The sequence below is a fragment of the Heterodontus francisci genome, chromosome 34 (assembly GCF_036365525.1).
Source record: "Heterodontus francisci isolate sHetFra1 chromosome 34, sHetFra1.hap1, whole genome shotgun sequence".
NCBI classification, from domain to species: domain Eukaryota; kingdom Metazoa; phylum Chordata; class Chondrichthyes; order Heterodontiformes; family Heterodontidae; genus Heterodontus; species Heterodontus francisci.
Window position 1 is genome coordinate 10,893,111 of NC_090404.1, and position 26,302 is coordinate 10,919,412.

The 26,302-nt window shown below is 46.4% G+C and overlaps 1 protein-coding gene across 1 annotated transcript; it reads right to left on the reverse strand.

Moving 5' to 3' along the window:
- Nucleotides 1-987: 987 nt before the first annotated feature.
- LOC137349044 (zinc finger protein 239-like) lies at nucleotides 988-5,297 on the reverse strand. Its single transcript, XM_068014320.1, has one exon. The coding sequence runs from the start codon at nucleotides 4,978-4,980 to the stop codon at nucleotides 4,423-4,425; it is 558 nt and encodes a 185-aa protein (XP_067870421.1). The 5' UTR covers nucleotides 4,981-5,297; the 3' UTR covers nucleotides 988-4,422.
- Between the last annotated feature and the right edge of the window lie 21,005 nt (nucleotides 5,298-26,302).

Consider the following 26,302-nt stretch of genomic DNA (forward strand, 5'->3'; position numbering starts at 1 on the left):
CGTGCTTAACTAACCAGTGAAACCCAAATATCTGTTTAGTACACTGATCAATCAACCTTACCACAGGGGTAAGTATGTGTGAGAAGTATCCAACTGGAATACCTTTTCCATCTACCACTTACATCATATTGATATAAATAAAAGCAAAATACTGCGGATGCTGGAAATCTGAAACAAACAAGAAATGCTGGAAATACTCAGCAGGTCTGGCAGCATCTGTGGAGCGAGAAGCAGAGTTAACGTTTCAGATCCATCTTAACATTGCCTGCAGGGTTGTGGGACTAGTTATGTTTTAGTTTTAGAGATACAGCACTGAAACAGGCCCTTCGGCCCACCGAGTCTGTGCCGACCATCAACCACCCACTTATATTAATCCTACACTAATCCCATATCCCTACCACATCCCCACCTGTCCCTATATTTCCCTAACACCTACCTATACTAGGAGCAATTTATAATGGTCAAATAACCTATCAACCTGCAAGTCTTTGGCATGTGGGAGGAAACCGGAGCACCCGGAGGAAACCCACGCAGACACAGGGAGAACTTGCAAACTCCACACAGGCAGGACCCAGAATTGAACCCAGGTCGCTGGAGCTGTGAGGCTGCAGTGCTAACCACTGCGCCACTGTGCCGCCCAGATCTATTATCTAGATCTTCCAAGAGCCAGCACAGGTATGATGGGCCAAATGTCTTCAATTTGGGCGGCACAGTGGTGCAGTGGTTAGCACCGCAGCCTCACAGCTCCAGCGACCTGGGTTCAATTCTGGGTACTGCCTGTGCAGAGTTTGCAAGTTCTCCCTGTGTCTGCGTGGGTTTCTTCCGGGTGCTCCGGTTTCCTTCCACATGCCAAAAAACTTGCAGGTTGATGGGTAAATTGGCCATTATAAATTGCCCCTAGTATAGGTAGGTGGTAGGGAAATATCGGGACAGGTGGGGATGTGGTAGGAATATGGAATTAGTGTCGGATTAGTATAAATGGGTGGTTGATGGTCGGCACAGACTCGGTGGGCCGAAGGGCCTGTTTCAGTGCTGTATCTCTAAAATAAAAATATTATACTTGATCATTCTATAAAAGAGTGAATCTTCATGAGACAGAGAGGAACCAATGAGTATGGAACTGAACTCAACGAGAGTCAGCACCATTCGGGGAGTGGATGTACAGTCTTGAAAGAGTTTTACTCTGTACCCCTATCTCCCTCCCCCCCACCCATCTCCTCAACCTACTAGGGAGTGTTTCATGGGACAGTGTAGAGGGAGCTTAGAGAAGTTGAGAAATGGAACTCCCACAAAAAGCAGTCCATACTTGCTCAATGAATACTTTTGGGACAATTTTGGTTTCCTCCCATTGTTCTGCAGGTTGTTCCCTTAGATTGGATCTTTATTTGTTCCCTTTGGTTTGATTTTAGCTTCACTGCTTGACTCACCAATCAAAATATTTTGTTGGATCTGGCCCTGGGAATTAGCAGCCTCCTCCTTCATCTCCAACACTACAGCCTCTCTCCTCCTCTTTACCTGCCCATCACCCACACCCTGGTCTTAGTTGTGTTCCACACTCTGGGGCTTGGCCCTTCCCCTGGGATTCTCAGTATGAACACGGTGGGACGTTTTTTGAGACAGGATGTCCCAGCTCTCCACCCTGGGATTCTCAGTATGAACAGGGTGGGATGTGTTTTGAGACAGGATGTCCCAGCTCTCAAACCCTGGGATTCTCAGATTGAATAACATCACTGAAGTGCCCAGGAACCAACCTGCTTATTATGGGCTGGGAGTGTTTGATATCAGGGCAGGTGACCAAAAGCTTGGTCAAAGAGGTAGTTTTCAAGAAGCATCTTCAAGGAGGGAAGAGCAGAAAGTAAATCAGACCCTCCATGTCCCAGCTGTATCAACACGTGACAAAGTGCATGGAAAAGACACCCGTCCATTTGGGAAGAAAATTTTAAAAACTAATTTGCTGCTCTGCTTTTGAACCAAGTGCTTGCTATTTCCACAGTCACTGACACCAATCTCCCACTGTCTGATATAAACCAACCCCACAGTCACGGACACCAATCTCCCACTGTCTGATATAAACCAACCCCACAGTCACCGACACCAATCTCCTCCTGTCTGATATAAACCAACCCCACAGTCACGGACACCAATCTCCCACTGTCTGATATAAACCAACCCCACAGTCACCGACACCAATCTCCTCCTGTCTGATATAAACCAACCCCACAGTCACTGACACCAATCTCCATCTGTCTGATATAAACTAACCCCACAGTCACTGACACCAATCTCCCACTGTCTGATATAAACCAATCCTACAGTCACTGACACCAATCTCCTCCTGTCTGATATAAACCAACCCCACAGTCACTGACACCAATCTCCCACTGTCTGATATAAACCAACCCCACAGTCACCGACACCAATCTCCTCCTGTCTGATATAAACCAACCCCACAGTCACTGACATCAATCTCCATCTGTCTGATATAAACCAACCCCACAGTCAGACACCAATCTACATCTGTCTGATATAAACCAACTCCACAGTCACTGACACCAATCTCCTCCTGTCTGATATAAACCAACCCCACAGTCACTGACACCAATCTCCCACTGTCTGATATAAACCAACCCCACAGTCACTGACACCAATCTCCCACTGTCTGATATAAACCAACCCCACAGTCACTGACACCAATCTCCCACTGTCTGATATAAACCAACCCCACAGTCACTGACACCAATCTCCCACTGTCTGATATAAACCAACCCCACAGTCACCGACACCAATCTCCTCCTGTCTGATATAAACCAACCCCACAGTCACTGACACCAATCTCCTCCTGTCTGATATAAACCAACCCCACAGTCATTGACACCAATCTCCTCCTGTCTGATACAAACCAACCCCACAGTCACTGACACCAATCTCCTCCTGTCTGATATAAACCAACCCCACAGTCATTGACACCAATCTCCTCCTGTCTGATACAAACCAACCCCACAGTCACTGACACCAATCTCCTCCTGTCTGATATAAACCAACCCCACAGTCATTGACACCAATCTCCTCCTGTCTGATATAAACCAACCCCACAGTCACTGACACCAATCTCCCACTGTCTGATATACACCAACCCCACAGTCACTGACACCAATCTCCTCCTGTCTGATATAAACCAACTCCACAGTCACTGACACCAATCTCCTCCAGTCTGATGTAAACCAACCCCACAGTCACTGACACCAATCTCCCACTGTCTGATATAAACCAACTCCACAGTCACTGACACCAATCTCCCACTGTCTGATATAAACCAACCCCACAGTCACCGACACCAATCTCCTCCAGTCTGATGTAAACCAACCCCACAGTCACTGACACCAATCTCCTCCTGTCTGATATAAACCAACTCCACAGTCACTGACACCAATCTCCTCCTGTCTGATATAAACCAACCCCACAGTCACTGACACCAATCTCCCACTGTCTGATATAAACCAACCCCACAGTCACTGACACCAATCTCCATCTGTCTGATATAAACCAACCCCACAGTCACTGACACCAATCTCATCCTGTCTGATATAAACCAACCCCACAGTCACTGACACCAATCTCCATCTGTCTGATATAAACCAACCCCACAGTCACGGACACCAATCTCCTCCTGTCTCATTTCAATCAATCACACAGATATCGGATTGAGCAAAAGTTTATCATTGTATTCGAAACTAATTCCTAATGCGAGTCCCTGAATTAAGTAAATATCACAGACAGCAGTTCTTAAAGGGACACTGCAGGCCTGAGAATGCAATCAACTAAATTCCAGAATATTAAACTCCATCCCAATTATAGGAACATAGGAGCAGGAGTTGGCCATTCAGCCCATCGAGCCTGCCCCGCCATTCAATATGATCATGGCTGATCATCCACTTCAATGCTTTTTTCCCACACTATCCTCATATCCCCTTATATCATTTGTATTTAGAAATCTGTCAATCTCTGCTTTTAACATACCCAATGACTGAACTTCCACAGCCCTCTGGGGTGGAGAATTCCAAAGATTCACAACCCTCCGAGTAAAGAAATTTCTCCTCATCTCTGTCCTAAGTGGTTTCCCCCTTATTTTGAAATTGTGCACCCAGGTTCTGGACTCCCCAATCAGGGGAAACATCTTAGCTGCATCTCCCCTGTCTATCCCTTTAAGTATTTTGTAGGTTTCAATGAGATCACCTCTCATTCTTTGAAACTCTAGTGAATACAGGCCCACATTCCCCAATCTCTCTTCACAGGACAGTGCGGCCACCCCAAGTTATAGGGGTTATTAACATCGGCAGAAACAGGCCCCAACTGTCAGAATCAACATGTTCAGTTCTGCAACTGATTAACAGCAGCCAAAACAGCAGAATCCAACTGCTGCAGTCACTTGTGAACTCGCTTGTGTTTCTGCAGATGTGCTGACTGAGTGAATCCCTTCTCACAGACGGAGCATATGAAAGGCCTCTCCCCAGAGTGAACTCGCTGGTGTATTAGTAGTTGGGATGATGTAATGTATCCCTTCCCACACTCAGAGCAGATGAATGTCTTCTCCCCAGTGTGAATGCGCTGGTGTGTGATCAGGCGGGATGACTGGCTGAATCCCTTCCCACACACGGAACAGGTGAACGGTTTCTCTCCAGTGTGAGTGCGTTGGTGGTAGAGCAGATCAATTCTCCTTTTAAATCTCTTCTCACAGTTAGAACATTTAAAAGGTCTCTGATCAGTGTGAACAAGTTGATGTGTCAGCAACTGGGATGACCGAGCGAATCCCTTCCCACACACGGAACAGGTGAACGGTTTCTCTCCAGTGTGAGTGCGTTGGTGGTTGAGCAGATCAATTCTCCATTTAAATCTCTTCTCACAGTCAGAACATTTAAAAGGTCTCTCATCAGTGTGAACTCTCTGGTGTTTCAGCAGAATAGACGACTGAGTGAATCCCATCCCACACACGGAGCAGGTGAACGGCCTCTCCCCAGTGTGAATGCGCTGGTGTGTCAGCAGGTCATTCCTGCTCCAAAAGCTCTTGTCACAGTCAGAACATTTGAAAGGCCTCTCATCAGTGTGAACTCTCTGGTGTTTCTGCAGAATAGATGACTGAGTGAATCCCCTCCCACACACGGAGCAGATGAACGGTCTCTCCCCAGTGTGACTGCGTCGATGAGTTTCCAATCGGGACGGGTAATTGAATCCCTTCCCACAGTCCCCACATTTCCACGGTTTCTCCGTGGTGCCAGTGTCCCTGTCTCTCTCCAGGTTGGACAATCACTTGAAGCCTCGTCCACACACAGACAGGTGTACAGCTTCTCCGTACTGTTAATGGTATAATTATTTTCAGGCTGTGTAACAGGTTCAAGCTTTTTCCACAGTCAGTGCACTGGAACACTCTCACTCGGGTGTGTGTGTCTCGGTGCTTTTCCAGTCACACTGATATTTGAAATCTTTTCCCACAGACAGAACAGACAAACATTTGATATTCAGGTCCTGATGAATCGTGTGACTCTGTCAGATCTTGATCTGCTGCTTGGTTTGTATTTCCAGTCCTTAAATCCTCCCCTTCGAATTCTCTGTAAAAGGAGTTTACAAAAACCATCACTGTCAGTTCAGGATAGAAATTCACAACATTCTCTCCTGCTGCTTCCTGGCCCCGGAAGACCGAGCAGGCGCCCTGCTGCACATTGCCTCCCATAAAGGTGGCAGCTGTTAACCCTGGCCTGTCACTGGGAGAAACCCCACAGCTGCTGCCCTGCTCAGTGCAAACATGGGACCGGTAGCTTCTTATTCTGGGTTTGAAGCTGACACCAGGTGTTTGTAAACCAGATAATGTTCCCTCTTTTATATTGGGACCTGGGGCTGCACTCAGTGTGTGTGAACCCCATGTTGACCAGGGTTTATTAACTCGCTCCCTCCAGCCTCCTCCTTCCTTTTGCTCTCATCCCTTCCCCATCTCCCAGAAGCATGATAGGACTCCCCTTGTCCTCACCTTCCAGCCCACCAGCCTCCACATCATCCTCCATCATTTTCCTGCCTCCCGTGTGATGCCACCACCAAACACATCTTCCCCTACTGTTCCAGCATTCTGGTGGGACTGATCCCTCCACGACACCCTGGTCCAAACCTTGATCACATCCAATGCCCACTTTGCTTCCTATGCAAGCAGAGGAGATGTAAATCCTGCCCTTTTAACTCCTCCCCTCTCAATGTCCAAGGCCCCAAACACTCCCTTAAGGTGCAACAGCACTTTTACATGTGCTTTAATTTCATATACAGGGCAGCACAGTGGTGCAGTGATTAGCACTGCAGCCTCACAGCTCCAGCGACCCGGGTTCGATTCTGGGTACTGCCCGTGCGGAGTTTGCAAGTTCTCCCTGTGACTGTGTGGGGTTTCCACTGCATGCTCCAGTTTCCTCCCACAGCCAAAGACTTGCAAGTTGATAGGTAAATTGGCCATTGTAAATTGCAGGTAGGTGGTAGGAGAATGGTGGGGATGCGGTAGGGAATATGGCATGAATGTAGGATTAGTATAAATGGGTGGTTGTTGGTCAGCACAGACTTGGTGGGCTGAAGGGCCTGTTTCAGTGCTGTATCACTCTATAACTATACTCAATTTAATATCCTACCTCAGGGAAACCAAATGCAGATTCGGAGACCACTTTGTGGAACACCTCCGTTCAGTTTACAAACATGGCCCTGAACTTCTGGTCACCTGTCATCTGAATTCTCTGTTCCACTCCCACTCTGCCCTCTGTGTCCTCAGCCTGCTGCACTGTTCTAATGAAGGTCAACGGAGGTTCCAGGAACAGCAGCTCATCTTTCAATTTGGCACTCCAGTCTTCTGGACTCAACAATGTCACATTATTTCAGTTACAGTTCTCTGGGATGTAAACATTCACCCTGGCACTTGGCAGCATCTTCAGGATCGAAGGTGAGAAACCCTCTGTGTGCAGTAAGAATAAAATTGTCTGCAAATCTTCCCCTTCTAATACACTGTAAAAGGAATTTACAAAAGTCATCACTGTCAGTACAGGATAGAAATTCTGAACAGACAATTCTAGTTTCTATGGAACATTTTTCCTTCTCTTGTTTCCCCAAATCTGTAAATCCCCTTCCCACACACTCTGCCTCCTCCCTGTGCTGAAATCCAAACACATCACACCATTTCTTTCCTCCACTGCCAGTTTTCTCCCTCCCTCGACTCTGACTGGGTTCAGTTCTCCAGCCCCTGTGTGCAGAGTGAGAATCAATTCCATGATCCGAAGAAGGGTCACTGACCCGAAACGTTAACTCTGCTTCTCTTTCCACAGATGCTGCCAGACCTGCTGAGTGATTCCAGCATTTCTTGTTTTTATTTCAGATTTCCAGCATCTGCAGTATTTTGCTTTTATGAAACAATGATTTTCTCTCCTGGTCACGGGGTGCCTGAAGCCCCGCCCACTCTCGGTGTCGTCATCAAGACGCCTGCACATGCACTCTGTTCCATACTCGGCCAAAATGGCGGCCATTAAGTGCGGGTTATTTCCGGTAAAAAGGCCCACAGGGGCAAATGAGGTATCTGGAGATTCTTAAATAAGAGTAAAATTTGTTATTCCGGGCTTGCGGCCTACACCAGTTGTTTCTGAAGCCTCCCCGCCGGCTCCATTTCGCCCCTGTGCCCCGCCGGCTCTCACCTGCTTCAAAACCGTCTCCAGCGTTCGCAGGCACAGATCAAAGTGACAGTGCGCATGCTCCAGATTCTCTCCAGCACTGCGCCTTGGATCTGGGCTCCTGTACAATGAATAGGGCACATTCATCTCCGCGGCGAATGCTGGGTAACAGATCCTCCATCGTAATGACAGCAAAATATTGTGGATGCTGGAAATCTGAAATAAAAACAGAAAGTGCTGGAAATACTCAGCGGGTCTGGCAGCACCTATGTACCGTCCTGATGAAAGATCACAGACCTGAAATGTTAACTCTGCTTCTATCTCCACAGATTTTTATCTATCATCTGTCCAGTGGGAGAATGTGCATCACATGTTGAAGATTTTCCCACAGTCAATGTTCAAAGCAATTCTTCTAATGTGGAAAACACTCCCAAGACATGGACATGACGAGTTAGATACCGGGTAAAGCCCCCTCTACACTGTCCCATCAAATACTCCCAGGGCAGATACCGCATGGGTTAGACACAGTGTAAAGCTCCTTCTACACTGTCCGGGCAGGTGCAACACAGGACAGTGTAAATCTCCCTCTACAGTGTCCTGTAAATACATCCCCGGTGCAATTACAACATGGATTTGATACGGAGTAAACCTCCTTCTACATCAGGGTTGTCCAACATATGGCCTGTGGGCCAGGTTCCGGCCTGCCAAAGGTTGTATCCAGCCGTCAGTTGTATTTCAGAGATGAGAAATTTCCCATTGTCTTCTTCTTTCAGACCGGCTTTTTTAAAAAAATTGCGCTGCCAGTTTCACAGCTGACAGGTGCTTGAACCAGAGCAGCAGTTTCCTAACGTCCGACAGATTTGGGGTTTTCCAGTGGGCTTTGAAAAAAAAGTCAGAAACCTGTACGAGTTCCTGGTTAGCCCTGCCCTGGAAAGCTAGCTCCTGGATACACCCGTCCTGCGGTGCTCATTCCTGGGTACACCCGCCCTCCAGTGCTAGTTCCTAAGTATCTGCCCAGAAGTACTAATTCTTGTGTATACCTGCCCCACAGCACTAGTTCCTGTGTATCCCAGCCCTGCAGTACTAGTTCCTGTGTATACCTGCCCTGCAGTGCTAGTTCCTGGGTATCTGCCCACACTGTGCCAGTTGCCATATATAGCTGTCCCACAGTGCTAGTTCCTGTGTATCCCAGCCCTGCAGTACTAATTCCTGTGTACACCTGCCCTGCAGCGCTAGTTCCTGGGTATACCTGCCCTGCAGTACTAATTTCTATGCATACATGACCTGCAGTGCTAGTTCCAGTGTATACCTGCCCCACACTGCTAATTCCTGTGTATACTTGCCCTGCAATGCTGATTCCTGTGTATCCCTGTCCAGCTTCACTTGTCAGAGCCAAAACATGTTGAATTTGTCTGTAAATCTCACATCCTGGAAATGTGATTTTGAGAATGTGCGGTTGAGATGACTCAAAACCCACTTTCTAAACAAAACTCGATTCATTCATAGGATTAGAATGGCATTTCCTGGAGGTGGAGGGCAGTCGGTTTCCATCCAAATGGATCCTAACAGTCTGATTCTGAAGATTCTAGGAAGGGAATTCGGAAGCTCCTTCGGGAGTTTAATGACATTGTACCGGATATTGTTCTGGGGAGACCAGTGTGATTTGGAATGGTGGAATCTTTGTTAGAATGAGTGAGTGCAGAGGATTCAGGATTTCACCTTCTTCAATACTTTCTCTGACCTGAGACCAAGAGGTTAGATGTTTATGTTGTGTTGCGGATATCAGCGTCATCTGACACACAGAAGGTCCCTGGTGACTTGAGATACATTTCCTGCAGTGTGTAACAGGATGTTGTTGGTTTATTAACAGTGATGAAAACTATTATCCTTCATCTGAAAGATAAACAGCTTTGTAAAATATGCATCTTTGACGGGAATCAAACCCAGGCTGCGATGGCAAAAGTGCCAAATCCTAACCACGAGACCACCAAGCAACAGCAGTCATTGATTGTACGGCCTGTGTAGATATAATAGAAGGTATTGGTGTTAATTTGGATATGATTTTGACTTCTTGTGCTGGATGTAAATCCATTTCATAACTCTGCTGCTTACAAACCTATTTGTGTGTTCTTTGTTCATAGTTGGTTGAATCTGTCATCATTTGGAAAATGTTTTCTGCCTATTTTTTTCTCTCTTACTTTTCATTTGCCCCTAAATACATTGAGACACAACACAGATGCACAACATACATTCAGAAATAACACACACACACATTTATTCAGAACCAGCACACTCATACACCTACAATACATTTACAAGTATCACAGTATCAATCATCAATATTTATATATTTAGAACCTGGCGTATATTATAAAAACAAAATAAATTTACAACTGGTGCACATACAAAGCAATTCATCACAAACACTCAGTTTATATAGAAACATGACAGCCACATACACACACTCACAGTTTCTATGGTCACACGGTCCTGTTTGAAGTTCTGGGAAACATCTACACACCAAAAGTTGAATAGTTTTTCACAAGCTGCCCCATCCTGTTGTGTATTAGGAGCGGGTTCCTACTTCCGTTGCGGTGATTCTGGGTGATGATTCTGGGACTCGGTGTGTGGAATTGGATTTGAAAGCGAAAGGAAATTCACCACTCAGTGTTCAGCTCTCAGTGTCAATCCTGCACCCACCTTCATCAGGTGTTAGCAGTGGGACTGGAACAAATACAGCCAGGGACTCTGAGTTTACATCAACAGAGATGGAGTTATTTAATGTAGGTAAAACATCATTAAAATTTTCCACTGTGTTCAGAATTGCTTTTCCTGATACCAGCTGCACAATAGCCTAATTTGTGTATTCACAGAATCATTTTACATTCGTTGCTTTGAAGCCAATAACTTAATATATTTCTAATGTGTTGGTACATGCAACGTTTATTTGTTGTTTTTCTCATTTTATTTGTAATTAATATTCGTAAAACTGTTCTGTGTGGCAATGAATGCGGAAGAGGGGGGAAAAAAATCAATGAAAAGCTCCGTCTCTGTGTGCTGTCCAGCCACCAACCTTTCAGTTAACAGCCGGATGCATTAGCTGATTGCACCAGAGACTGACACACATGGATGTTGCAAAATACTCTGAATCAGTGTGTTCGTGAATTAAAGGTTCAGATTGCTGCCCACAATGGCAACTGTCCTCTCTCAGTTTTACTTTTTTTCAAAATGAAGGGCGGAACATTCATTGTGTTTACATGGAGACTGTCTGATCCCACTCACATCAGCCACATCCACATCACCGTGAATCAGCTCTCCTACAACCGGTTCTAATCACAGAAACATTAATGCTATTTCTCTCTCCACAGATGCTACTTCACCAGCTGAGTATTTCCAGTATTTTGTGTCTTTAACTCCTCCAACCAGCTCCCCCTCCCTTCAAGCCTTTCGTTTTCTTTTCTGTTATTAAGTATTCTGATTGTCCCAGAGTCAATATTAGGTTTAAATTCTTTATTTGCAGGAACGAGAATCATTTCAATGTCTCAGATCAGTTAATTTCACTAATAACATCAGAGTAAATGTTACAGCATCACAAAGAAGGGAAAGGTGCCTGGGCTGCTTCTGGTCAGTTGGGCAGTTCACCCTTCATTCTCCCTGATTTCATTTCTTAAAGTGGATCTAAAGATTCACAAAGTTGGAGAATGGGTTCTTCTGTTTCGGTTCCTTTCAATATTACCCGCTCTCAACTGGAAATATTTCCCAAAACCTCATCGCAATCCTCCACCTTGCATCGTGTCCAGGGATGAGGATGTTCAGTTTTGTGGAGGGACTATAGAGTCCGGGATTGTTCTTTTTAGAGCAAAGAAGGTTAAGTGGAGATTTAATAGAGGTGTTTAAAATTATAGGAGGGGAGGAGAGGCAACTTGATAGTGTAGATCAGGAGAAACTGTTTCCACAGACAAGAGAGTCGGTAACCAGAGGACATAGATTTCAGATAATTGGCTAAAAAGAAGCCAGGGAGGGGGAGTGGGCCGAGCAGATTTGTTTTTTCACACAGTGAGTTATTGTGATCTGGAATGAACTACTTGAAAGGGTGGGTAAAGCAGATTCAATAGTAACTTTCAAAAGGGAAGTGTCAAATAAAAACATTGTAGGGCAATGGGGAAAAGAGGAGAGGAGTGGGGTTAATTGCATCGTTCTTTCAAAGAACTGACAGACATGATGGACCGAATGGCCTCCTCTGTGCTGTGTGATTCTATAATTCTGTGTCCCATCATTGACAGCAGCCCCTACCCGCAGGAAGAGTTTCCCCACCTCTGCCATGTACCTAACGTTGCCTCAATGACAGTAACCTTGTAAGATCCTCCCCCCAGATTGTCCTTTCAGAGCTCCAATCAGGTGACGCTAAACACCCTGGCGGGAAAGACGAAAATCTACAGCAATGTGTTTCAAACAAAGCTGATTAATTGACCTTTATCCAGATTATTAAATTCCAGCCCAGTTATAGAGGTTATTAACATCAGCAACAAATCCCAACTGTCAGAATGAATATGGTTCAGTTCTGGATGAGATTAACAGCAACAACAGCAGAATCCAAGCCATGCAGTCACTTGTGAACTGTATTAAACTCTACCAGGTACTCTGCGTGCTTAACTAACCAGTGAAACCCAAATATCTGTTTAGTACACTGATCAATCAACCTTACCACAGGGGTAAGTATGTGTGAGAAGTATCCAACTGGAATACCTTTTCCATCTACCACTCACATCATATTGATATAAATAAAAGCAAAATACTGCGGATGCTGGAAATCTGAAACAAACAAGAAATGCTGGAAATACTCAGCAGGTCTGGCAGCATCTGTGGAGAGAAAAGCAGAGTTAACGTTTCAGATCCATCTTAACATTGCCTGCAGGGTTGTGGGACTGGTTATCTAGAACATCCAAAGAGCCAGCACAGGCATGATGGGCCAAATGTCTTCTATTTATACTTTATCATTCTATAAAAGAGTGAATATTCATGAGACAGAGAGGAACCAGTGAGTATGGAACTGAACCCAGCGAGTGTCAGCACCATTAGGGGAGTGGATGTTCAGTCTTGAAAGAGTTTTATTCTGTACCCCTATCTCCCTCCCCCCCGCTCCAACCCCCTCCCACCCACCTCCTCAACCTATTCGGGAGTGTTTCAATGGACAGTGTAGAGGGAACTTAGAGAAGTTGAGAAATAGAATTCTCCCACAAAAAGCAGTCCATACTTGCTCAATGAATACTTTTGGGACAATTTTGGTTTCCTCCCATTGTTCTGCAGGTTGTTCCCTTAGATTGGATCTTTATTTGTTCCCTTGGGTTTGATTTTAGCTTCACTGCTTGACTCACCAATCAAAATATTTTCTCTGATCTGCCCCTGGGAATTAGCAGCCTCCTCCCTCATCTCCAACACTGCAGCATCTCCTCCTCCTCTTTACCACCCCATCACCCACAGCCTGGTCTTAGTTGTGTTCCACACTCTGGGCCCTTCCCCTGGGATTCTCAGTCTGAACAGGGTGGGATGCGTTTTGAGACAGGATGTCCCAGCTCTCCACCCTGGGATTCTCAGTCTGAACAGGGTGGGATGTGTTTGAGATAGGATATCCCAGCTCTCCATCCTGGGATTCTCAGATTGAATAACATCACTGAAGTGCCCAGTCACCAACCTGCTCATTCTGGGCTGGGAGTGTTTGATGGGACAGTGCAGAGGAAGCTTTACTCTGTATCTAACACATGTTCTACCTGCCCTGGGTGTTTTCCACATTAGAAAAATTCCTTTGAACACTGACTGTGGGAAAATCTTTAAAAGTTCAAAGCAGCTGAAGCATAATCAGTGTATTCTCCCAGTGGAGAGATGCTATTTAAATATTCTGTGTGTGGGAAGAAATAAACCCCAATTGCTGAGACACCAGTGAGTTCAGCTGTGTCTGCAGGGATTGGATTCTGCTGTTGTTAAACACATTCAAGACTGCAGCTTGGCAGAGGGGCCTTGAATTTGGGTTCCTGTGTGAACTTTTCATGAATTTCATCTCAATAGGATCACAGAAAATGAATTTCTAATCACTAACTGGGTCTTCCAATGACAAAGCTGTTACCAGCATTCCCCATGAAAGTGAATGTGCCCTAAGGCGGTTATGTTAAACTTGTATTAAACAGTGGTTCGGCCTCAACTGGTGTATTGCATCCAGCACTGGACACCAAACTTCAGAAATATGTGAAGACATTAGAGAGAGTGTAGAAAAGATTTACAAGAATGGTTCCAGGAATGAGGAACATTAGTTGGGTAGAAGGTTGGAGAAGTTGGGACTATTTTCCAGGAAGAGAAAGTTGAGAGGAGATTTGATAGAGGTATTCAAAATCATGAGGAATCTGGACAGAATAGATCAGGAAAAATTGTTCCCATTGGTGGAAGAATCGAAAACAAGAGGGCACAGATTTACGGTCATTGGCAAAAGAAGCAATGGAGATATGAGGAAAAACTTTTTCGCGCAGCAAGTGCTTAGGATCCGGAATGCACTGGCTGAGAATGTGGAGGAATTGGTTTAATTGAGAGATTCAGGAGGGAATTGGATTGTTTCTGAAAAGGAAGAATGTGCAGGAATAATGGGAAAAGGCAGGCGAATGGCAGTAGGGAAATTGCTCCTTGAGAGCACCAGTGCAAACACAACGGGCCGAATGGCCTCCTTCTGTGCTGCAACAATTCTGTTCTGGGTCATGTATTTTTAGTTATTCTGGTGTCTAACTCACTTCAATAAAACAGTGAATTCCTGGAAACACGATGCAGGTCCTCCTTTATCTGGGGATCAAATGTCTGTTGTATAATTGTACCAGCAGTTAACAGGATCCTATAAACTCCTCTATAGGATATTTAGTGCAAATTTTCACCAACTTATTTTAAGTGGGTTTACTTTCAGTGAGATAGCGCCTATCTTAAATTGGCAGAATCATAGATAGATAGTTGACGGCACTGAAAGACTCAGGACTGTCTTTGTAGAATATCCATCACAGTCATTTCCTGGGCTGAACCATTCTGTGAAATTCACACCAGAGGAGCCCAGTACGCAGGCGCAGTGTTGGTCTACATCTGGAGCATGCGCACTGTCACTTTGATTCGAACTGTGCGAGAGAAGGAGGTGCTTTTGAAGCGGGTGAGTGTCGGCCGGGCGCAGGGAGGAATGTCGGGCGGAGAGCCTTCAGAAACACCTGGTGTAGGCTGAAAGCCGCAAATAAGAACCTCCAGGTCCCGCGTTCGCAGTTCCGGGGCTTTTTCCCGGGAAGAGGCCCAGTTAAATGGCCGCCATCTTGTTTGAGCAGGGTGCAGAGCGCATGCACGGCCATCTTGGTGACGACACATGAGTGGGCGGGGCTTCAAGATCCCAGTGACCAGGAGAGAAAATCATTGACTGATTTGATTCTCACTCTGCACACAGGGGCTGGAGAACTGAACCCAGTCAGAGTAGAGGGAGGGAGAAAACTGGCAATGGGGGAAAGAAATGGTGCAGATGATGCGATGGGTTTGGATTTCAGCACAGGCGGGAGGGAGAGTGTGTGGGACGGGGATTTACAGCTTTGTGGGAACAAGAGAGGAAAAAATGTTCCATAAAACCTAGAATTGCCTGTTCAGAATTTTTAATCTTGTACTGACAGTGATGGCTTTTGTAAAATGCTTTTACAGGGGAAGGGGAGGATTTGCAGACAGGAAACTCAAACCAAAGATCACATCAAGATCTGATAGAGTCACTCTATTCATCAGGATCGGAATATCATCGACCTTTGAATGTGGAAGAATAAATGTTTGTCTGTTCTGTCTTTGGGAAAAGATTTCAAACGTCAGTGTGACTGGAAAAGCACCGAGACACACACACCTGAGTGAGAGTGTTCCAGAGCACTAACTGTGGAAGTAGCTTTAACCAGTTACATAGCCTGAAAAACGTTGTAACATTCACAGTGGTGAGAAACCATACACATTGTCTGTGTGGACAAGGCTTCAACTGATCATCCAATCTGGAGATACAAGTATACCCACACCATGGAGAAACCGTGCAAATGTGGGGACTGTGGGAAGAGATTCAATTACCCATCTGAGCTGGAAACACATCGACCCAATCACACTAGGGAAAGGCTCCATTTGTGGGCAGGGATTTAAGCGATCGTCCAACCTTCTGACACACCAGCGAGTTAACACTGGGGAGAGACCGTTCACCTGCTCCATGTGTGGGAAGGGATTCACTCAGTCAACCACCTGCAGAGACACCAGCGAGTTCACAAGTGACTGCAGGTGTTGGATTCTGCTGTTTTTGTTGCTGTTAATCACATCCAGGACGGAACCATGTTCATTCTGGTAGTTGGGGTTTGTTTCTGTTAATTAATCGATCAGCCAGGATCTAATTGAATGGTGTAGTAGGCTCGATGGGCTGAATGGCCAACTCCAGTTCCTCTGAAATTTCTCCCCAGACTTCCCCCACTCTCTAACTCTGCTCAAGTGCTGGTTTCCTCTTGCACTGCCTTCTCCCCAGTTCTCCCATGACTTTTCATTCATCAACTGTGTTTGAGTCCAAGTTTATTCGGGACATTGGAACATTTAGCTCCTCGAGCCTGTTCTGCCATTCAATGAGATCATGGCTGATCTGTAGCCTAACTCAGTGTACCCAGATATTTTAATACCAGCTTCCCCAGTCTGTTATAATGTGATTTTAAAAACAACTGTCATCTACATTGCACCTTTAAGGTAGGAAAGTGTCCCAAGGTGCATCTCAGAAGCTTAAACTGAAAAATCAGACAAAAATTAACACTGAGCTAAAGAAGGGGATATTAGGACGGCTGACTAAAAGTTTGGTCAGAGATGTAGGTTTTTAGGAGGGTCTTAAAGGAGGAGAGATGTGGACTGGCAGAGAGGTATAGGGAGAGAATTCCAGAGTATAGGACCAATGACTGAAGGCACAGCCAATGGAACAGAGAGAGTGAGGGATGTGTAAGAGGCCAGTATTGGAGGAATGCAGAGTTCTGAGGGTTGTACGGCTGTAGTCTGGGCACAAACAGTTTACGAAGCTTAAAAGATGCTGTAGATTTGGGTGGAAGTGAGATTGTGATGATGAGAGGAAACTCCAGGCCCGAGTCTCAGACTGCACTCTGGAAATAAACTGGGTATTTTTGTAACTCCATCACTGATGTCACTTCCAGCTTGTAAAGTGAGAATCAGAACCCACTGAACTGAAATCAAATGTTTTTAATGTAAGGTTTGCTTTTTCTGTTGATCATTGGAGTGGTGAATGGTTGTGAATTGGTTTCAATTAAATATTAAATTCAACTGGTTTTCCTTTAATGTTAAAGTGACCAACTGGAAGTTAGAAGTGGTTTGTTAATAGAAAAAAGAAGAATTCCGCAGGGGTCTCATCTGGGACCCTGGTGTTTGTAAAATTAATTACAAATAGAGAAATACAGAACAGGGGGCTTCTAGTTATCTGAAATTAACTGATTGGAGCAAATTGTAGTTAGGAAACCAGCATAATGGAGGATCAGAGTGACTTAACCAGATGGATAAAGTCATCTATTAACACACATTGAACCGTCACTGTGGAAATATACATGCAAAGAATTGAATTAAAGAAAAGATGGTTTAGGATCAGTTTGATCCTATTCTTTTTCAACAATACACAGTGAGAGATTTAAGAGTCTCGGATAACAACTGTCAGTTGTGACTTGGAATTGATGAAGTGTTTGTAAGGCTGTAGAAAACTGATATAGCATGAGATTTTCAGAAGGAAAAAGATAGGAATATTAATCCGAGTCAACTCTGATCAGAGTTCCAACTCAAGTACAGTGACCGCAGCAGTCTTGTGACCAATGTTGTCTTTTCTTCATCCTCAGTTCAAGGTGGATCCTTCCCCCCCCACCTCCAATTTCACACTGACACTCCTTCTCCCTCCCTCCAATTTCATACTGACTCTCCTTCCCCCACTCCCTCCAATTTCACACTGACTCTCCTTCCCCCACTCCCTCCAATTTCACACTGACACTCCTTCCCCCACTCCCTCCAATTTCACACTGACACTCCTTCCCCCACTCCCTCCAATTTCACACTGACTCTCCTTCCCCCACTCCCTCCAATTTGACACTGACACTCCTTCCCCCACTCCCTCCAATTTCATATTGACACTCCTTCCCCCACTCCCTCCAATTTCACACTGACACTCCTTCCCCCACTCCCTCCAATTTCACACTGACACTCCTTCCCCCACTCCCTCCAATTTCATACTGACTCTCCTTCCCCCACTCCCTCCAATTTCACACTGACACTCCTTCCCCCACTCCCTCCAATTTCACACTGACACTCCTTCCCCCACTCCCTCCAATTTCACACTCCTTCTCCCTCCCTCCAATTTCATACTGACTCTCTTTCCCCCACTCCCTCCAATTTCACACTGACACTCCTTCCCCCACTCCCTCCAATTTCACACTGACACTCCTTCCCCCACTCCCTCCAATTTCACACTGACACTCCTTCCCCCACTCCCTCCAATTTCACATTGACACTCCTTCCCCCACTCCCTCCAATTTCACATTGACACTCCTTCCCCCACTCCCTCCAATTTCATATTGACACTCCTTCCCCCACTCCCTCCAATTTCACACTGACACTCCTTCCCCCACTCCCTCCAATTTCATATTGACACTCCTTCCCCCACTCCATCCAATTTCATACTGACTCTCCTTCCCCCACTCCCTCCAATTTCATACTGACTCTCCTTCCCCCACTCCATCCAATTTCATATTGACACTCCTTCACCCTCCCTCCAATTTCATACTGACACTCCTTCCCCCACTCCCTCAATTTCATACTGACACTCCTTCCCCCACTCCCTCAATTTCATACTGACACTCCTTCCCCCACTCCCTCAATTTCATACTGACACTCCTTCCCCCACTCCCTCAATTTCATACTGACACTCCTTCCCCCACTCCCTCAATTTCATACTGACACTCCTTACCCCACTCCCTCAATTTCATACTGACACTCCTTCCCCCACTCCCTCAATTTCATACTGACACTCCTTCCCCCACTCCCTCAATTTCATACTGACACTCCTTCCCCCACTCCCTCAATTTCACACTGACTCTCCTTCCCCCACTCCATCCAATTTCACACTGACTCTCCTTCCCCCACTCCATCCAATTTCATACTGACACTCCTTCCCCCACTCCCTCAATTTCACACTGACACTCCTTCCCCCACTCCATCCAATTTCATACTGACACTCCTTCCCCCACTCCATCCAATTTCATACTGACACTCCTTCCCCCACTCCATCCAATTTCATACTGACACTCCTTCCCCCAGTCCCTCCAATTTCAGACTGACACTCCTTCCCCCAGTCCCTCCAATTTCATACTGACTCACCTTCCTCCAATTTCATACTGACTCACCTTCCCCCACTCCCTCCAATTTTATACTGACACTCCTTCCCCCAGTCCCTCCAATTTCATACTGACTCACCTTCCCCCAGTCCCTCCAATTTCATACTGACTCACCTTCCCCCAGTCCCTCCAATTTCATACTGACACTCCTTCCCCCAGTCCCTCCAATTTCATACTGACTCACCTTCCCCCAGTCCCTCCAATTTCATACTGACTCACCTTCCCCCAGTCCCTCCAATTTCATACTGACTCACCTTCCCCCAGTCCCTCCAATTTCATACTGACTCACCTTCCCCCAGTCCCTCCAATTTCATACTGACACTCCTTCCCCCACTCCATCCAATTTCACACTGACACTCCTTCCCCCACTCCATCCAATTTCATACTGACTCTCCTTCCCCCACTCCATCCAATTTCATACTGACTCTCCTTCCCCCACTCCATCCAATTTCATACTGACACTCCTTCCCCCACTCCCTCCAATTTCACACTGACACTCCTTCCCCCACTCCCTCCAATTTCACACTGACACTCCTTCCCCCACTCCCTACAATTTCATACTGACTCTCTTTCCCCCACTCCCTACAATTTCACACTGACACTCCTTCCCCCACTCCCTCCAATTTCACACTGACACTCCTTCCCCCACTCCCTCCAATTTCACACTGACTCTCCTTCCCCCACTCCCTCCAATTTCATATTGACACTCCTTCCCCCACTCCCTCCAATTTCACACTGACACTCCTTCCCCCACTCCCTCCAATTTCATATTGACACTCCTTCCCCCACTCCCTCCAATTTCATATTGACACTCCTTCCCCTACTCCATCCAATTTCATACTGACTCTCCTTCCCCCACTCCCTCCAATTTCATACTGACTCTCCTTCCCCCACTCCATCCAATTTCATACTGACTCTCCTTCCCCCACTCCATCAATTTCATACTGACACTCCTTCCCCCACTCCCTCAATTTCATACTGACACTCCTTCCCCCACTCCCTCAATTTCATACTGACACTCCTTACCCCACTCCCTCAATTTCATACTGACACTCCTTCCCCCACTCCCTCAATTTCATACTGACACTCCTTCCCCCACTCCCTCAATTTCATACTGACACTCCTTCCCCCACTCCCTCAATTTCACACTGACTCTCCTTCCCCCACTCCATCCAATTTCACACTGACTCTCCTTCCCCCACTCCATCCAATTTCATACTGACACTCCTTCCCCCACTCCCTCAATTTCACACTGACACTCCTTCCCCCACTCCATCCAATTTCATACTGACACTCCTTCCCCCACTCCATCCAATTTCATACTGACACTCCTTCCCCCACTCCATCCAATTTCATACTGACACTCCTTCCCCCACTCCATCCAATTTCATACTGACACTCCTTCCCCCAGTCCCTCCAATTTCATACTGACTCACCTTCCTCCAATTTCATACTGACTCACCTTCCCCCACTCCCTCCAATTTTATACTGACACTCCTTCCCCCAGTCCCTCCAATTTCATACTGACTCACCTTCCCCCAGTCCCTCCAATTTCATACTGACTCACCTTCCCCCAGTCCCTCCAATTTCATACTGACACTCCTTCCCCCAGTCCCTCCAATTTCATACTGACTCACCTTCCCCCAGTCCCTCCAATTTCATACTGACTCACCTTCCCCCAGTCCCTCCAATTTCATACTGACTCACCTTCCCCCAGTCCCTCCAATTTCATACTGACTCACCTTCCCCCAGTCCCTCCAATTTCATACTGACACTCCTTCCCCCACTCCATCCAATTTCACACTGACACTCCTTCCCCCACTCCATCCAATTTCATACTGACTCTCCTTCCCCCACTCCATCCAATTTCATACTGACTCTCCTTCCCCCACTCCATCCAATTTCATACTGACACTCCTTCCCCCACTCCCTCCAATTTCACACTGACACTCCTTCCCCCACTCCCTCCAATTTCACACTGACACTCCTTCCCCCACTCCCTACAATTTCATACTGACTCTCTTTCCCCCACTCCCTACAATTTCACACTGACACTCCTTCCCCCACTCCCTCCAATTTCACACTGACACTCCTTCCCCCACTCCCTCCAATTTCACACTGACTCTCCTTCCCCCACTCCCTCCAATTTCATATTGACACTCCTTCCCCCACTCCCTCCAATTTCACACTGACACTCCTTCCCCCACTCCCTCCAATTTCATATTGACACTCCTTCCCCCACTCCCTCCAATTTCATATTGACACTCCTTCCCCTACTCCATCCAATTTCATACTGACTCTCCTTCCCCCACTCCCTCCAATTTCATACTGACTCTCCTTCCCCCACTCCATCCAATTTCATATTGACACTCCTTCACCCTCCCTCCAATTTCATACTGACACTCCTCCGATTCTCCCTCCAATTTCATACTGACACTCCTTCCCCCACTCCCTCAATTTCATACTGACACTCCTTCCCCCACTCCCTCAATTTCATACTGACACTCCTTCCCCCACTCCCTCAATTTCATACTGACACTCCTTCCCCCACTCCCTCAATTTCATACTGACACTCCTTCCCCCACTCCCTCAATTTCACACTGACTCTCCTTCCCCCACTCCCTCAATTTCACACTGACTCTCCTTCCCCCACTCCATCCAATTTCACACTGACTCTCCTTCCTCCACTCCATCCAATTTCATACTGACACTCCTTCCCCCACTCCCTCAATTTCACACTGACACTCCTTCCCCCACTCCATCCAATTTCATACTGACACTCCTTCCCCCACTCCATCCAATTTCATATTGACACTCCTTCACCCTCCCTCCAATTTCATACTGACACTCCTCCGATCCTCCCTCCAATTTCATACTGACACTCCTTCCCCCACTCCCTCAATTTCATACTGACACTCCTTCCCCCACTCCCTCAATTTCATACTGACACTCCTTCCCCCACTCCCTCAATTTCATACTGACACTCCTTCCCCCACTCCCTCAATTTCATACTGACACTCCTTCCCCCACTCCCTCAATTTCACACTGACTCTCCTTCCCCCACTCCCTCAATTTCACACTGACTCTCCTTCCCCCACTCCATCCAATTTCACACTGACTCTCCTTCCTCCACTCCATCCAATTTCATACTGACACTCCTTCCCCCACTCCCTCAATTTCACACTGACACTCCTTCCCCCACTCCATCCAATTTCATACTGACACTCCTTCCCCCACTCCATCCAATTTCATACTGACTCTCCTTCCCCCACTCCATCCAATTTCAGACTGACACTCCTTCCCCCAGTCCCTCCAATTTCATACTGACTCACCTTCCCCCACTCCCTCCAATTTCATACTGACTCACCTTCCCCCACTCCCTCCAATTTTATACTGACACTCCTTCCCCCAGTCCCTCCAATTTCATACTGACTCACCTTCCCCCAGTCCCTCCAATTTTATACTGACACTCCTTCCCCCACTCCCTCCAATTTCATACTGACTCACCTTCCCCCACTCCCTCCAATTTCATACTGACACTCCTTCCGATCCTCCCTCCAATTTCATACTGACACTCCTTCCCCCACTCCATCCAATTTCACACTGACTCTCCTTCCCCCAGTCCCTCCAATTTCAGACTGACACTCCTTCCCCCAGTCCCTCCAATTTCATACTGACTCACCTTCCCCCACTCCCTCCAATTTCATACTGACTCACCTTCCCCCACTCCCTCCAATTTTATACTGACACTCCTTCCCCCAGTCCCTCCAATTTCATACTGACTCACCTTCCCCCAGTCCCTCCAATTTTATACTGACACTCCTTCCCCCACTCCCTCCAATTTCATACTGACTCACCTTCCCCCACTCCCTCCAATTTCATACTGACTCACCTTCCCCCACTCTCTCCAATTTCAGACTGACACTCCTTCCCCCAGTCCCTCCAATTTCATACTGACTCACCTTTCCCCAGTCCCTCCAATTTCATACTGACACACCTCCCCCCACTCCCTCCAATTTCATACTGACACACCTCCCCCCACTCCCTCCAATTTCATACTGACTGTTAACCGTGGTGCGGAGTCCCCTTGATTGTCCCCTTTATTCCCTATACCCAGTTGATTCTGGCCGTCAGGCTCAGCTTGAGTATTTGGGATATCGGATTTCAAGAGAGCCACCCTCCAGCTTAATCCACAGCTACAGTTACTGGCTTAGTACAAAGAGGAGGAACTCAGTCCTTTCTTTAACTATCAATTTACTTTATTCACGTTGTTGTACAATGTAAGAATGAAGCTTATACACTTAGTTAGACAAAAACATACAACTCCCACTGAGTTATATTGTTAATAACAAAACTAGTTGAATTCATAAGCACAGCCACTAGGTTTCTCTGACCTTTCGCTGACCTAGTCACAGAATACTAAGGATATTACCTGAAAAACGGAGAGTTAACGCTGGCCAGGTGTTCCGTTCTCTCTCTCTCTCTCTCTTCTATATCATCGCCGCGTCGCTCACGCAGGGTCTTCCGCTTCCTCAATGTTTGATCTCTGGAGTTTTCACTGGCTCTATGCCCAAAAAGCTCTATTCTTATCCTGTTGCTTATCTCTGCAAATCTGAGCTGTGTCTTTCCGGTTGGTTTAAGCTTGCTCACCTCGTTCACAGCTTCTTGTAATTGGCCCAGGCCCAAAGACCCCGGTATCTCACCATGTCCAAATAAGGCCCTTTTCCTGTGTCCTGTTCTTTGTCTTGTCCCATAAAGTTATTAGTTCAAACTGGTTTTTACCAGCACAGGCCAGTGTCTGAGCTCCAGGTTACTACAGGTCAAACAATCCCAGCAGTTTGTAACTGATTATGTGTTTCTTGCAGCCCCTGGCCAACATCTCCCCCCTCATGATCCAAAGATACTTATTTTAGGATCATCAAGTTTCCCTTCTCTGTGAACCATTCCTGAGAATGTCATTGTCCCCCAATGAGTGTGCAATACTGTTACATACAAAAAGATATGTTATAAAACTTAGTATATACAGTTGTTTTTTTCAGTTTTTGTTTACATTGATATCTGTTCCTTCTGTTTCATAACTTGCGCTTTTTTAGGGTTTACTTTTAGTCCCAATTCGTGTAACAATTGTAGTAATTCACTTAGTAACTGATAATGTTCCTGTTCCGTTTCAGTTTGTAGCAGTAAATCGTTTACATACTGCACCAGACATTCAGGCTTTGAGAACCTTTTTAACCCTTCCCTTAGACGTTGGTGAAATATAGACGGGAATTATGAAATCCCTGTGGCAGGGCGGTCCATGTATATTGTTGTCCTTGGAAGGTAAACGCAAATTTATATTGGCATTCTTTCTCCAATGGAATAGACCAAAACCCGTTACTTATGTCTAAAACAGTGAACCACTGTGCATCCTCATTTTGTTTAACTACCGTCTCTGGGCTAGTTGCTACGGTGGGGGCCATTAACGGGGTTACCTTATTTAATTCTCGATAGTCTATCGTTAGTCGCCAGCTACCATCCGGTTTCCTCACCGGCCAAATCGGTGAGTTCTTAGTGGAGGCTACCGGTCTTAATATCCCCTTGTAGCAACAAACTCTATCACCTTTCCTACCTCCTCTTCTGCCTGTTTCGGAAAACCATACTGCTTCTGTGGTTTGGGGTCTGGGCCCTGTATATACACACTCCCGGTCATTTTCCCACAATCACGTTTATGTCGAGCAAATACTACTGAATTCCGTGTGATAATTTGTTGTACTTCACTATCGCTACTCATTTCTTCTGGTCTTGTCCACAGTTCCCCGAACGTGCATATCCTATCCTGGTATTCCTCCACCGGGACGGATGTGTGATCTGTACTACCCCTGCCCAAGGGCATTTGCCAAATCGTGCAATTAACAGGGTCAAAACAGAGTCCTGCTTTAGCCATGTAATCACACCCCAATATATATTCTTGTTCTCTGGGTAACTCAATGAGAATCACTGAGTGCTCTATTGCTCCGTCCCCCACACTGACTTCCAACAGTACGCTCACATATCCCACTTGTGAATGTCCTGTAAATCCATGTAAAACAAGTTTACTTTGAATTTTCCAATTTACTTTACTAACATTGGTGGTGTTTACGGTGGTTCGGGATCCTCCAGTGTCCCAAAGGAACGTGACAGGGCGGTCTCCAACCCTACCATTCACTAGGGGTCTCCCTGTGTTATCCCACCGTGTGTCACACACCCATAACGGAGAGGCCTGCGACCGTCATTGTGGTTCAGGGTACAACCCCGAAGATGGTGCTATCTCTAATATATCACATTGAGGATTTGACCTATTTGGTCCTTTCACGGGTAGGCTCTGGCGTTTGTTCTGGCCTCCTCCCCGACCCACATTTTCTCGTCTCAGGTTTGGGCATTCTCTTTTGAAATGTCCCTCCTGGCCACAATTATAGCAGTGGGTCGGCCCGCTCGGAATTCTCCCTGTTCCTAGGACGGATCCTCTCCCAATGCCTCTACCCCTTCCTCCTGTCTGAAAGGCTGGGTGGGGTGCCCCTTGTGTAGTTCCCCTCCCTTCATTTCTCCAGGTTATTGTCTGATCTTTTACAGGCATCGCCTTTCCCCCAGGGGCCTTGGAGAATTTTGTTGTTTCCTTCTCCCATGCTCTAACCATCCTCCTGAGTACCCAAGCCTCTGTGTGTGTGTCATCAGAGGGATCAAATTGATCTAGTGCCCTTCTTGACTCCTCAGTGCCATGCGACACCAGGGTTCTCAGCCATCGGTTTCTAATCTCTGGCGTTGGATTGGCTCTATCTAGGTTCACACCATATACCCCTTGAAACACCGCCCAGATGTGAGCTACAAATGCGACAGGGTGTTCACCTTTTCTTTGATAACATTTTGTTAGCGCCTCCACTGGGTCCCCTCTATTAGCACCCATGACATTTAATACTTGTTCTTTTAAATCCTCATTTGAGCCTCTACCGAGTTTTTGTTCCTCCGGTAGGGCGGAGTGTATGTGTGGGAGTAGGCACATTATAATTAATTTTCTTTCTTCAGCATCATCTAAGCCGTGTATTCCTCTCTGTTGACTGACCGCTTGGAACAGCTCCCTAAGATCATCCCCGGGTGCGCACGTCCCAATATCTTTCACAATATCCCTCAATTGCTGTACCCCCATTGGAGTGGAATATGTCATACGCG